This window comes from Buteo buteo, chromosome 11 (assembly GCF_964188355.1).
Source record: "Buteo buteo chromosome 11, bButBut1.hap1.1, whole genome shotgun sequence".
NCBI lineage: Eukaryota > Metazoa > Chordata > Aves > Accipitriformes > Accipitridae > Buteo > Buteo buteo.
In genome coordinates this window covers 23,746,157-23,759,089 of record NC_134181.1, presented here as the reverse complement: position 1 = coordinate 23,759,089, position 12,933 = coordinate 23,746,157, and the positions used below count along the sequence as shown (strand labels likewise).

The following is a 12,933-nucleotide window of genomic DNA, read 5'->3' as shown; positions in this document are numbered from 1 at the left end:
TTGAGCAGGGTGGGGTGTATTTGGAGGGGTATTATGGGCAGACTGGCGCTCTTTGGAGGGGCAGCAGCAGAAGACATCCCCAGTTTGAGCTGGGCAAGAACCCCCAGCCCTTGTCCTGTACCCAAGTGTGGGAACGTGCAGCATTGCTCACCTCGCTGGTGTTGCATCCCAGTCTGGAGTTACACTGGGAAGGGGGGGGGGAACGACCTGAAAAGACCAAGCAAACAGAGCTTGAACAACTGAATTTCTGCTCTGCAACATCTTATTTTTACCTACCCCATCAACATCTTGGCAGCCACAACAAGTCAGCGCTGGCTGCCTTTGCTGCCCTCCCCAGAGCCCCAGGCAGGTGACTGCCCCAGCGGCCACCATGGCCCTGGGCAATGGCTGAAAGGTGATGGTGCAGAGTCATTTCCTAGGGGCAGAATCAGTTGATACATGTGTTGGGATGTGAACTTGCTCATAAACAAATTCAGCTCAAATTACCATTGTTTTCCATCCCTCGAATGAAAAATGAGGGGGAGCGTAGAGGACGCTGAGCAGAGCAGCACAGTTTCTGTGATTTATCTGCTACGGCTTCACAAGCACTTCTCCTTGCGCAACCCCAGCCACGGAGGGCTGTGCAAAAAAAAACCTAAACGAGCAGTTACATTTAGGAAAAGCAAGTTTAACTGAGCCTGTGAGCTTGAAATAGAGGGTGTAGTTTGCTCCCGATAACAGTGAGGGGTCAGGGGTTGAGCTGGCTTTGGTCTGGCTGTGCTGCAGTGCTGCATTTCCCAAGCAGGACGTGGAGATAGAAGGATGCGCAGGACCTTTTTGGGCTGCCCTGGGGACAGCGTGAGCAGCTGGTGCTCCCAGTATTCCCTGGGGAGCATGCACCACTGCTGCTGGCCTCTCGCTAGCCAGAGACCCCTCCTTGCTACCCACAGGTAGAGGGATGCTGGGCTGGATCGAGCGGGTGGTTCCCCAGCCCCCAGCGCCCCATCTGACGGAGGAGACTCCCCCGGCCCTGGTGCGAGACCCGGAGACAGCTAAGGTGAGCAGGGAGCCAGTTTGGGGGTTACCGGGGAGCCTGCGAGCACAGTGGAGAGACGCCTGGTGCCTCTGCGTCCAGCCCCGGCACTGCGGCACTCAGGGATGCACTGCAGCATCCCCGGGAGGGATGGGGGCTAGGATGCATCCCCCATCCGAGCTGCTGGGAGGCAGCAGGAAGGACGGGGAGTCCCTGGAGTTTGCGGCCACCTTTGAGTGGGGGACACAGTCCCCTGCGCCTCACTCTCTGCCACCTTCTGCCTTTTACCCTGAAGGCACCGACGGGAAAGGCCAGTGGCCCCGGGGAGGCTGCCGACCATGCACGCACCAAGGGTAAGTCCCCATGGCAGGGGGACACAGTGGCTCGGGCAGCGGATCAGCATTCCTTTACCGGCTGGTCCCCCTCCTGCCCAGCATGCTGGGGGCTGGCGGAGCCATGATGGGAGCTTTCATTTTTGTTTCCTGCTGCCATTAAAGAAATGGAAAAGAAGGTGGGATTTGTGGTGCCCGAGGATCAAGGCTCCGTGTTTGAGAGGTATTGCTCTTGCACCATCCAGCGTGCAACATGGTTTGCTTGGGATTTTGCTTTCAGTCAGGGGCTGAATGCCTGGGATGGGGGGGGTCCCAGCCTGACTCACCCCCTTCTCTGGCAGCATGGGGAGCAGTGTGCTCTCCTGGCTCTCCCAGGGGCTGGAGAAGGTGATTCCCCAGCCGGTCCCGGCCCCAGGGATGCTGCAGGCACTTGGGAAGAGCTTCGAAACAAGCATTGATGTTCCTGATCAGGTAGGTGACAGATCAGGCAACTCTCTGGCATATTTGGGCTTCCAGCTCGTTTTACCTTTTCTTATTTTTTTCCCCTTCCTATCACTCTCCCAGTGCTAACTGGGAACACTAAACCTGCCCTGCATGGGCTTCTGCCTTTGTCCATCCCTGGAGAAAGGGTAGGTTTCCCTCCCTGCCTGGTGGGATGAGCCCCCCTCGGCTGCTGGGCAGGTGACAGTCTGTTTGGCTTTTCAGACGGAGGTCCAGATCCTCGGGGATGAGGAAGAGGATGCTCTGGGTAAGGAGAGCCAGGAGCCCACAACTTGCAACATCCCAGGGGCCTTTCTGGGACTCCTGCCTCCCACATCCCAACTTTCTGGTCGGTGATGCTGGCGCTATTGTCCCCTTGAGCCGGCTGATGGGGGGGACCAGGAGCTCCCAACAGTGCAGGTCCCAGCTCTCCCTCAACCCCACGGCACCACTCTCATTGCAGAGATAACCCCCTTCGATCCAGAGGAGGATGAAGTGGATGGCTGCGAGCCCGAGGCCGGCTCAGATACCGGCACGGAGTGGTGGGTCCTCAGGGAGGCTGGCAGAGGGATGTGGGAGGGCAGGAGGGGTGCAGGACGAGCTCCCCGACCACGGTGCTCTCTCCCCGCAGGACAGGAGCACGGGTGCTCAGCTGGCTGGTGCAGGGCTTTGAGAGGATGGTGCCGCAGCCAGAGATGCTGAAAAAGCTGGAGGTGAGCACCTCCCGGCCTGGGGAGACTGGGGAGCTGCCTGGCAGAGGCGACAGCAGAGCGGGCTCCCTGTCCCTGTCCTCCTGTATGCCCTGCTTGGGACCTTGGGGAGGAAAACCCCATGGGAAATTCAGTAGAGTGAGAGAGACCTCAGGGTGCCATCCCAGTGCTCCCCAACCAGGCTGCGTGCAGGGGGGACCCTCCATCTGGGACCCGCTGGTGCCAGCAATGCCAGGGTCTGGGTTTAGTGGTCCTTGTCAATGCAATGGGGCTGAAACTGGAGCAGAGGGTGTGTGGGGCTGTGCACCTGGGTCCCTTTGGGGTGGTAGATGTACCCACCCAGGGACGTGTGGGCCACAGACAGTGCTTTGCCACATCCATCCGTCCCTCTGTCCCTCTGCAGCCAGAGCCAAAGGAGCAGAAGTGCGAAGCCGTGGCAGGAGGTGAGCAATCCCCCTTCCCCGGGTGGCCCTTTCAGAGGGGACACTCTGCCTGCGAGAATCTGGGTGCAGGCAGGCACCAGCACTGGGGCTGCCCTCCATCCCTGTGCCCTGGGGTACCGTCTGTGCTGAGAGGGGTGGGCATGCCGGGTTCTGGCATCACGGCACTGCCCCTACACCACATGTGTTCCCAAACCACCCATGTCCTCGTCTCAGGCTGGGTCCCCTCGTCTCAGGGAGGTCCCCCAAGCCTGTCCCTCTGTGGGAGGTAACTCGTCCTTGCTTGCTCCCCTTCCCCAACAATTTATAAGATGACTGCTTCATTGCCTATCCCCCTTCTCCTTCCAAACAAACCTGAGCAGGCACGAAAGGCACAGAAACACAGGCAAAGTCAAAAAGCAGTGTTTCAGCTGCCCAGAGCATCCCGGTAGCAGTGGAGCCAGCAGCAGCCGAGGGGCAGCCAGAGCCGGTGGCCACCTTCATCCCTCGGTCCCTGGCTGGGGATGGCAGCAGGTAACTGTGGTGGCAGCTTCTGCGTGGGTACCGTGGCCAGAGGGACGGCTGCCTTGGGATCAAAGGCTTCAGCAGCCAGGTCTAACAGTTGTTTCTGGTCACCAGGATGTTTGCCTGGTTGGTCCAGGAGCTGGAGAAGGTGATGCCGCAGCCAGTGACCAGGGAGAAGCAGGACGCAGAGGTATGTCGTCTGCTGGATAGGCAAAAGGGTGGGTGAGCACCATGTCCCTGGCAGGGAGGGCGTCCTTTGCCATGCAGATGTCACCAGATCAGTGCTGGGACCTGCCATGGTTTGGGCTGTCACCCAGCTCCTTCAAGAAAACAAATCCCCATGACCTGCTTAGCCGATGAAAACCGGGACTTGGCCTCCAAGCATCAAGAGAGCCCATAGCCTGTGTTTTCTCTGCCATTTCCTTGCCTTTCTGTGCAGCGCTGGCTGGTGTCCAGGCCCTGGCATCTCACCCAGGTGCGGTCCAGCTCTAAGGAGAAGCAGCAGCAGCAGCTTTACATGCTCTCCTTTCCTTCCCTTGCACCCAGGCGGGCTCACTGATGTGCTCCTGCCCTTCACCATCATGCATGGGGATGCTCATGCCCATGGCCAAGGCATCCAACATGCACTGGGAAATCACATGGGCTATTTAGGATAAAAGGGTCACGTTTACTGAAAATGGGGCATTTAGGGTAAAAATTTAAGTTTACTGAAAATGGGCAATGTCTCAGGTTTCCCGTTTCCTCCTGGCAGGGAGTGGCCACAGCAACTTCGAGTCCCGTGGAAGAAAGTAAGTGGTTGCTCCGTCTCACCATGCCGGTTAGTTTGCCAAGGTCAGAAAGTGGTTATTGGGAAGAGGGCCTGCTGGCGGCTTTTATCCCCCAGTCTGTTGTGACTACCAGCTGGGGAGCCCCTGAAACCCCCCAGGGAAGCCATGAGAGGCTGTTGCTGCTTGAGAAGCAGGAGCAGATCCAGAGTTGTGGCACAGGCTTGGTAAAACTTGGGCTGTGGGAGTCTCTCCAAGTGCAGCATCCCACATCTTCAGGTCCCGGGGTTTGAGGTTAGTGCTGATATCGAGGTCTGTCCTGGAGCTGTGCCGGAGGATGTTTGCCAGGCTGGTGGGATTTGATAAAGGATTACAAGGGAATTCAAAGCTGCCGCCTTCATCACCCTTTTTGGCATGTTTGCTGCCGAGCTGGAGGGTGTTTGCTGAGCCTGGTGTGAGAAGTTGAGGGAGGTACCTTGCGAAAACAAAATCCTGGGATTAGATGTGTTAGATGTGAGTCTGCATGGTCGTAGGAAACCATTGCGGGGGTCACACCGCTGCTTGCCTGCCCATGGAGGGGAGCAAGCACCGGTTCTGTGGGCAGCCAGGCTTGGGTCCCCCCACCAGCCACATTGTGGGATGCTGAGCAAAATGGGGAGCCTGGCAGGGAGCCATGGCTGCCTCCACGGATGGACCGGGCAGGGGAGATGTCACACAGCCCCATGCAAGCACCATCCCCAGGAAGGAGTGGTTGGCTGGGCCATGGGAGCCGCCGATGGCAGCAGGGACCCACCACGGCACATGCAGGCTGCGCATCCCCCCAGGGACATGCCGGGAGGTTGTTCCCACCAAGCCAGCAGCCACTTGGTGGGATCTCGGAGTGGGAAATCCTGCAGGAAGGCATTTCTCCACTTGTTTGTACAAACTGGAGACCTGAGCATTGCCAGGGACCTTGGAAAGAGGCAAAGCCAGTGGGATGCTGCTGCATGTGCAAGGCAGTTGCACCCTTTGTGCGTGGCTGGCTTGTGTTACAGCTCACTTTGGTGCCTTGAGGCATCTCAAGGTCACTTAACCTGCCCAAGGAAGGGAGTCATTGGCTCGAGCGAGAGATCTGCCCTGGCACCAAACTGCCAGCACTCTCATTAATGTTTTCCTTCTCCTTTTGTTTCAGGGGGCAAAGGGGCTTAGTGCCTCTGAAACAAATGGAAAATGAAGACCATGGCAAGCCAGCCCTTCTTGCCACAACCAAATGGGGCCAAACCAAGGAGAAAGTGCTGCTGGGGAGGAAAAGCAAGGGGGAATCTGCAAAGGGTCTTTAGCTCCTTGCTACCGGGGGCGGCGGGGACCCGAGGCTGGCACAGGGATGCCGGCTACGTGTCCCCGGTCCCAGGGCTGTCCCATGCTGGCTCCCTCTTGCCTCTGGGAACTGGAGCTATTGGTTTTGCAGGATGATGTCTATGAAACGGCAGCTATAATTTATAGGAGGGTAGAAAAGCATCACTCAGGACACCTTGGAGGCAGAAAGCCTCTTGCTGCAGCCTCCGAGCACTTCTGGCCCTCTCAATGCCCCCCTAGCATCCAAATATTCACCCCTGAGACCTCCAGCTGAAGCCTACAGGCTTCTTTTAGTTGACTTCTGCCTCTAAGATGTCACATTATAAAGCTCTTTAAGCTCTCACCAGCTTCTTACTGCTTTTCTTCTGTTAACTTGAGTGTTTTCTCCCAGCAAGTGGAAAGGGCTCTGGTTTACAGCAGCAAATGCAGGTGGGTGAGTTTAATCTCTAGGTGAATAGGTAGGAGTTAATGGTTAAGAGCCTTTGCCTGGGCTCTCCTTATAGGAGAACTTACCCCAAACTCTCCCTACCCCCAACTACGGCTACTGTCTCCTGAAGCTCACAGTGCTTTGGATGCCGCACTAACCACAGTGGCGGGAGTGTCCCAGCAGGGAAGGGATCCCAGCGGCTGTCCCCAGCCCAGAGGAGTGCGGGCAGGCATAGCCAGTGCAGGCACACTGGGCTGGATGGGGTGAGAGCCCCTGCACCCCAGGTTTTTAGTACGTACCTTAGAATTGCAGAATGGGTTGGGCTGGGAAGGACCTTTGAAGATGATGCGGGCCAACCCCCCTGCCATGGGCAGGGACACCTTCCACTTGGACCAGGTTGCTCAAAGCCCCATCCAACCTGGCCTTCAACACTTCCAGGGATGGGGCATCCACAGCCTCTCTGGGCAACCTGTTCCTGTGCCTCACCACTCTTATGGTACACCATTTATTCTTTATGTGCAACCTAAATCTACCTTCTTTCAGTTTAAAACTGTTGCCCCTTGTCCTGTCACTACAGGCCTTGGTAAAAAGTCTTTCCCTATCCTTTGTATAAGCCCCCTTGATATATTGAAATGCCACGATAAGGTCTCCCGCTGTCTGATTGCATCTCTTTAGGATTATCTAGGCAGCTGTAACAATGAGTCATGAGCCAAGCAACCAACCTGAGATCCATCCCCTGTGTTTATAATGAACCCCGCTGGTACCAGGCTACAATTTTAGTATTTGCCTGTTTTCCTATAATGTATCCAGAAGTTGTGGTGTGTTTTAAAAGCCATCTCCCTGATCACTGTCCCACATTTTAATTAATGGAGAACTAGAGGGAATGGGCTAAAGGCAGTGTGGGCACCATGGCGTGGGTAAATAGGGCACAGAGTCAACTGTGGGTGGGTTTTCTGCCTTTTTATAGTTGAATCTGCGCGTTTCCTATTAGCTTTGCTGCAGACATGTAAGTTTTGTTGTCAGGCAGACCTCAAAATAAACTGGTTTTACAGCATGCGGGTGCTCTTCCTCCTCCTGTTTCTCCCATGTGTGCCTGATGTGGTAGGATGGGTATCCCTGCGACATGGAGAGGGCTAGCCGTGGGTCAGCCCCGTGCTCCTCGCTTTGCAGCTGGTCCAACAGCCTCTCCAGTAACCTGCTGTGGGGTTTCCCCCAGCGATAGTGGGAAGTGGTGGGGCATGTGGGATGCTTCCTACACCGTGCCCTGGGGAGCATTCAGAGCGGACGTGGCGTGTTGCTTGGGGCATTGCAACGTGGGCTCTGGGTTGAGTCTTGCTCTGCAAAACCAGGGCCCTCAGCCTGTGCTAGCGCAGCATTTTGCTCGGGGTTCACGAGGGGAAAGGTTTTGGTCTCTTCCTGTGGCTGCTTCTGTTTGTAAGGAGAGCCAAAATGTGGCCTGGAGATGGGCCAAATCGTCTGCTGGTGGAGGTTGCTACACATGTAAGGAAGCCAACAGGCATCTGTGTGCAAAGAGTTATAGTTTTCATGGGGCTTTGACTGCGCTTGGCACAAAATGGTGAATTTTCTTCTTCCTTCTGGCAAAAGTGACCGAGGCATCCATCCGGCACAGCTCGAGGGGACCGGGGCTGCACAGGTCTGCACAGGCAGAGAGGTCTTTCAGTCTTGGCATGCGGCAGCACCTCTGCATCGAGCAGCAAAAATGTGGGATCAGCCCTGGCCCTACCCCTGGCCTCTTGAAAATCTGCTACTCTCACTTCATCACCTCCCTTTCCCCATTCCCATTTCAGTTCATATTGTCCCTGAGGAACCCAAGGAGACCAACCTTGTCCTGGAAGAGATTGATGATGACTGGATTAACGAAGCCACGTGCGAGATGATGGCCTGGGGTCAGGAGGCTGAGCTGGTGGCAGATGTTCATCCCCTTCCCTCCATACAGGAGGAACCTCAGGAAGAAGAAAACAGGTAGGAGAAGGGAGATGCTGTTGACGGGCAGCTCTGCGCGCTCTCCAGCCACCAGTGTGGTGGCCATGGGAGGGGACGAGCATATTCTTGGGCATCTCTCCTTGCCAGCGCTGGTGGTGGAGCTGGCAGCGGACAGCCGAGGTGCCCATTTCCAAAGAGGGGGGCACCAGCAGGACCCAAAAGGTGTTTGAGCAAATGGCCTTTCCTTTTGGTGTTGAGATTCCGGTGCTGAGTGGCAGAGCCATGAATGCAATGCTTCATGTTGCCCTGCAGAGGACAGCTGAAGGTTGCTCTGCTTCAGCTTCCCTTAAGTAGATTTTGGCCCTAAGGCAAGAGGGTTTGGACCTCATTCCCATCAACTGTGCATCCAACTGTCATGACGTTTAGAAATGGTAGTCTTCTCTATATAATTCATTTTACATCTTCCAAAAGAAACTGCTGCTGAGGCCCTCCCGAGGGCTGGGCAATGAGTTCAGAGCTGGGAGAAGGGCTGCGTTGCAGCAGGGAGATGAGAGGTGTCCATGCACGCTTCCAAAGGGTTTGGGAGCCCCCCCAAATGCTCCCTGTGCCCAGCACATGTGCAGGCAATGGTGAGCGCAGGGGTCCCCACCTTGGACATGAGCGATGTTCGACTGCACTAAGCACAAGTGATGCCCGGAGCCACATTCAGTCAGCAGAGCTCTCTCCTGCTCAGCAGGAAAACACTGTTACAAAAATATTTTTCAGGTTTTTTTCCCCTTAATATGTGAGCCTGAGAAGATGTGGGCAGCAAGCATGTCCTGTCCTGGAGGGTGGATTTCATTAACAGGGAGGTTTTGGTTAAAATCAGCAACAAGTTACCCCTAAGCACCTCCTCTCCCTGTGCCGCAAGGGGAAGTTGAAGGCTCAAGGACTCTGTCTTTGCATTCCCAAACTTTTTCCCATTCTTCCTCCCACCCACTTGGGGCTGCAGGCACTAATCGGCTGTGCAGCAGCGTGTGCCTGATTGTGTGTGTCCGTCCGTCCCCCCAAGATGTTAGCTGAGGAATGGAGGGAGAGCATCTCCGGCCAAAGGGGGTGCGGAGACTGGCAGTGCTCCTCTTGTGAGGTTCAGACATACTTTTTGGATTTCACCTAATGAGTTTCTCCTCCCCAGGCTCTGGTTGTGTTCCCTGAGCGCTGCCGAGGAGGAAAAGGAGGAGGAGGGGGAGGAGGAGGAGAAGGAGGAGGACGTGGAGGAGAGTGCGGGGTGAGTGGCTCCCGTTGCATTTATGGCTTTGTTGGAAATGAGCGTGAACGCGGTTGTTGTTTCAGCTGCATTCGCAAGCCGGAGAGGCTGAAACACCCGTGGACGAGCGAGGTCCTCTTGGCAGAGCAGAGCTCCCCAGCCTGGCAGGCAGCCGGGGTGTGCTGGGGAGGGATGCGTTCGGGAGGGAGGGATGCGTTCGGGAGGGAGGGATGCGTTCAGGAGGGATGCATTCGCAAATCGGCTCACCCCTGGGCTTGCTGCTGACGCAGCACCTGGTGACAGGCGAGTGTCTCCTGGTGACACAGGCTCCATCTCCATCGCGGCCACCCGTAGCAACCGCAGCCTCTGGCCATCCCCTCCCGCGGGGTCCAGCGGCTCGGCAAGGCAGGAACCCCGGCTTGTGCCTTCCTTAGGAGCTGGAAGCACCCAGCTCCTGGAGACAGTCCACATTATTTAAAACCATATCTGTTAATTCAGGGCAGTCGGGATTATTATGAGTATTACAGAGCTGAACTTAAAGACACGATTATGTGTTGTACCTGCAAATGCTACTTAATACAAGTAGGTACAATTTTACATTTTTTCCTGTTGTAGAAACTAGCCGAGTTATTGTCAGCTGTTGTAGGTGGTGATTTTGGTCTAGGTGGTATTTAGAAAAATATTTCTGCTTAGTTTAGTGGTTTGCTCTGATTTCACATGAGATAAACATTTAGGGATTTATTACCTAGTGCTGCAATATTATTCTTTGTTAATTCCTCTGAAGTAGCTAGATTTTCAGGAGGAAGCTGAAAATGCATGATCATTCAGTGTTAAACCCATATATTTTTATTTCATTAAATTCTATTCCTGGAGCTGCATTATAGAAACTTGAGCTTCAGTTGTTGGGTGAATGAGATGCTGTTCCATCCTTCAATGTGTTTGTCTGTTTATGGGAAAAGAGAGACATTGATGGGTTTTCTAGATTAGGATGAAAAGGCTTGCGATTGCATTTGAAGGGAGCCTAATTATTCAAAAAAAAAAAAAAAAAGCTGGAGGAGTTATTAAAACTAATTTTAAAAATACCTTGGAAAATAACAGTTTTTCAAGACATGGAGATAAAAGAGAAAAAGCAGCCACTGCTTGCTACATACCTCTTCTGACTTAGGACCTGCCAAGGATGCAGAAAGATGTTTTTTCAATTTTCATGCATTTAGCTGTCTTAAAATTTTTTTCATTATCCCCAATCCCTGCTTTGCTTTTCTCACCAGGAAAGAGCAAATCAGGGTATAAGTGCACAGAACAGCATGATGAGGCTTGCTTTCTTTTTTCCTGTTATAAAGTTACATTAAACCAATAAAATTGATCTTGTGAACCCCCTTTGTCAGAATGGTGGAGCTGAGGTCCGCGCTGAATGAAAATGGGACTTATGTGTCCTGGTGGTGTCTTGCACAGGCAAACGTGGGATTTGGATGGTGCTTGCAGGGCAGCCCTGCCTGGAAATTAGGCGGTCAGCTTTTTATTTGGCAAATTTTAATTACATGAGAAATTACGCACAGCAGGAGAAACATACTGCCTGTATCTTTCTGCATATGCAATCTTTGCTTATGCATATGCAATGCTCTGCATTATTTATGCACCTCTCACCTGGCCTCCCACGTAGTGTTTTTTCCAAGTCCCTTAGAACCTAAGCAGCAATATTTTTTTGTACCACTACTTATTTAAACTAAGATTCCTGTGGTATTTTTCACCTGCAAACAAGGCTTGCATCGCAGCTGGAGGAGCAGTGCTCCCCGATACTGGCAGACCTGTGCATCGTCCCCGTTGACACGATGCCCCCCTGTTGACGAGATGCCCCCCCATTCACAATGTGCCCAACCTCAGAAAGGGCAAAAACGAGCTCGGGTGCTTGTCTCTGCTTGATCTCTACCATCCAGACCACTGCTCCAGTCACCTTGTCTCACCGCTGATGAGGGCGTGGATGAAGTCTACTTTGCAGAGGAGGCCCTCAGGTTTGAGCAGCTAGAAGAAGCTGAGATAAGTGATCTCGAAGGTGCTTTTGTACAGGTATGGCATTGCTTCCTGCTTGGGCTCAGGTCTGTAATGAGCTCTTGCTGCCCAGAACATGCCAGGGGCTCAAGAGCTTGTCTGTGGGGCGGCAGGGACTGGTATGGGCATGTTGTCCGCTGAGACATCCCCATCTCTGAACCTGAGACAGCAGCAGTAGGTGTGCACCAAGGGAGGGATGCTTTCACCCTAAAATGTTGGCGCTGGACAACAAGCTGAGAGGCTGGTGAATGGTGGGGGGATATGGGGTATCCAATCAAGCTGCAAAGTCTGCTCTTTACTGAAGGAACAGGTCTTTTTCTCCTTACAATGATAGAATGAATGAATGATAGAACAGTTTGGGTTGAAAGGGACCTTAAAGATCATCTAGTTCTAACGCCCCTGCCATGAGCGGGGACATCTTCCACCAGCCCAGGTTGCTCAAAGCCCCATCCAGCCCGGCCTTGAACACTTCCAGGGATGGGGCATCCACAACCTCTCTAGGTAACCTGTTCCAGTGCCTCACCACCCTCACAGTGAAGAATTTCTTCCTTACATCTAGTCTAAATCTGCCCTCTTTCAGTTTAAAGACACTACTCCTTGTCCTATCACTACATGCCCTTGTAAAAAGTCCCTCTCCAGCTTTCTTGTAGGCCCCTTTTAGGTACTGGAAGGCTGCTCTAAGGTCTCCCCGGAGCCTTCTCTCCTCCAGGCTGAACAACCCCAACTCTTTCAGCCTGTCTCCATAGGAGAGGTGCTCCAGCCCTCTGATCGTCTTCATGGCCCTAAAATGGCTTTTTTCATTTTGAAGGTGGAAGAGGAGACAGCTGAAGCTGCTGAAACCGATGCTGAAGGTATAACATACAGCAGCATAATGTCAAATTAGGATGAACTAAAGCAGGCAATGCGATGCCCAGTGCAGGGAAAATGCAGCTTCTCGCTCGCTGTCTGGGATTGGGCAGCTGAGTTTTCTGCAGTGTGGGCCTGTGTGGGCAGTCGGGGCTTTTCACTGGCTTAAAGCATCCCGTGGGCACAGCACGATGGCAATATTTTCATCAGCTGGAGCCAGCTCTGAAAGGCTGATGCTTATGCAGTACTTTTAGTCTTGTTGATTAAGCCATCTTTTATGTGAAATAAGAGTTTCTCCTTCAGCTGAAGAAGGTGGGAGGGGATAAAAAGGATTTTCTCTACCACTTTGCTCCATTTGGGAAATAACCGGTGGCATGAATTGCATTTTAATGTAACCTTTTAGGAGGTAATGAAAATTAAGTGGTGAGCTCCCATCGCAGCCTGAATGAGCCAAGGCAGGTCCTGGCATAACTCCACTGACGTCGGGGGAGTTGCACAAGGGATGGCTTGACCTGAGTCCTGGTACAGGCTGGAGATTTCTCTGCTCATGCAGCCCTTGCAGGGTGCCCTGACCTTGCAGCGATGCTAGAAAAGCACGTGGCACCACCGCTTAAAAGCACGATGCTTACCACCACTGCTACCGACGTCTGTGAGCGGCAGGCGGCAACAAAAACCCCCGCAGCCCTGCATTTCTCTGTGCTGACACAACCGTCCCATCTCAAACCACTCTGTGTTTTATTGCAGCTTCAGATGCCTTGTCCTTTGCTTGAAGCACCTAGGCACCTAGCAGCATGTCCAAGCGTGCCGGAGACGTCGAGCTAGATCGGCTGGTGCATGACAAGCCGCT

General features: G+C 53.8%; 1 protein-coding gene across 1 annotated transcript in view; it reads left to right on the top strand.

Moving 5' to 3' along the window:
* CNGB1 (cyclic nucleotide gated channel subunit beta 1) overlaps window positions 1-12,933 on the top strand; it is a 41,807-nt gene that overhangs the window by 8,959 nt on the left and 19,915 nt on the right. The window contains exons 3-17 of the mRNA XM_075040591.1: window positions 930-1,036; window positions 1,308-1,365; window positions 1,510-1,567; window positions 1,686-1,815; window positions 2,050-2,092; window positions 2,288-2,366; window positions 2,456-2,537; window positions 2,938-2,977; window positions 3,337-3,487; window positions 3,593-3,668; window positions 4,230-4,266; window positions 7,813-7,987; window positions 9,123-9,215; window positions 11,129-11,258; window positions 12,049-12,091. Coding sequence (XP_074896692.1) covers window positions 938-1,036; window positions 1,308-1,365; window positions 1,510-1,567; window positions 1,686-1,815; window positions 2,050-2,092; window positions 2,288-2,366; window positions 2,456-2,537; window positions 2,938-2,977; window positions 3,337-3,487; window positions 3,593-3,668; window positions 4,230-4,266; window positions 7,813-7,987; window positions 9,123-9,215; window positions 11,129-11,258; window positions 12,049-12,091 — 1,294 coding nt within the window. The 5' untranslated portion in view covers window positions 930-937. The remainder of the gene's footprint in view (window positions 1-929; window positions 1,037-1,307; window positions 1,366-1,509; window positions 1,568-1,685; window positions 1,816-2,049; window positions 2,093-2,287; window positions 2,367-2,455; window positions 2,538-2,937; window positions 2,978-3,336; window positions 3,488-3,592; window positions 3,669-4,229; window positions 4,267-7,812; window positions 7,988-9,122; window positions 9,216-11,128; window positions 11,259-12,048; window positions 12,092-12,933) is intronic.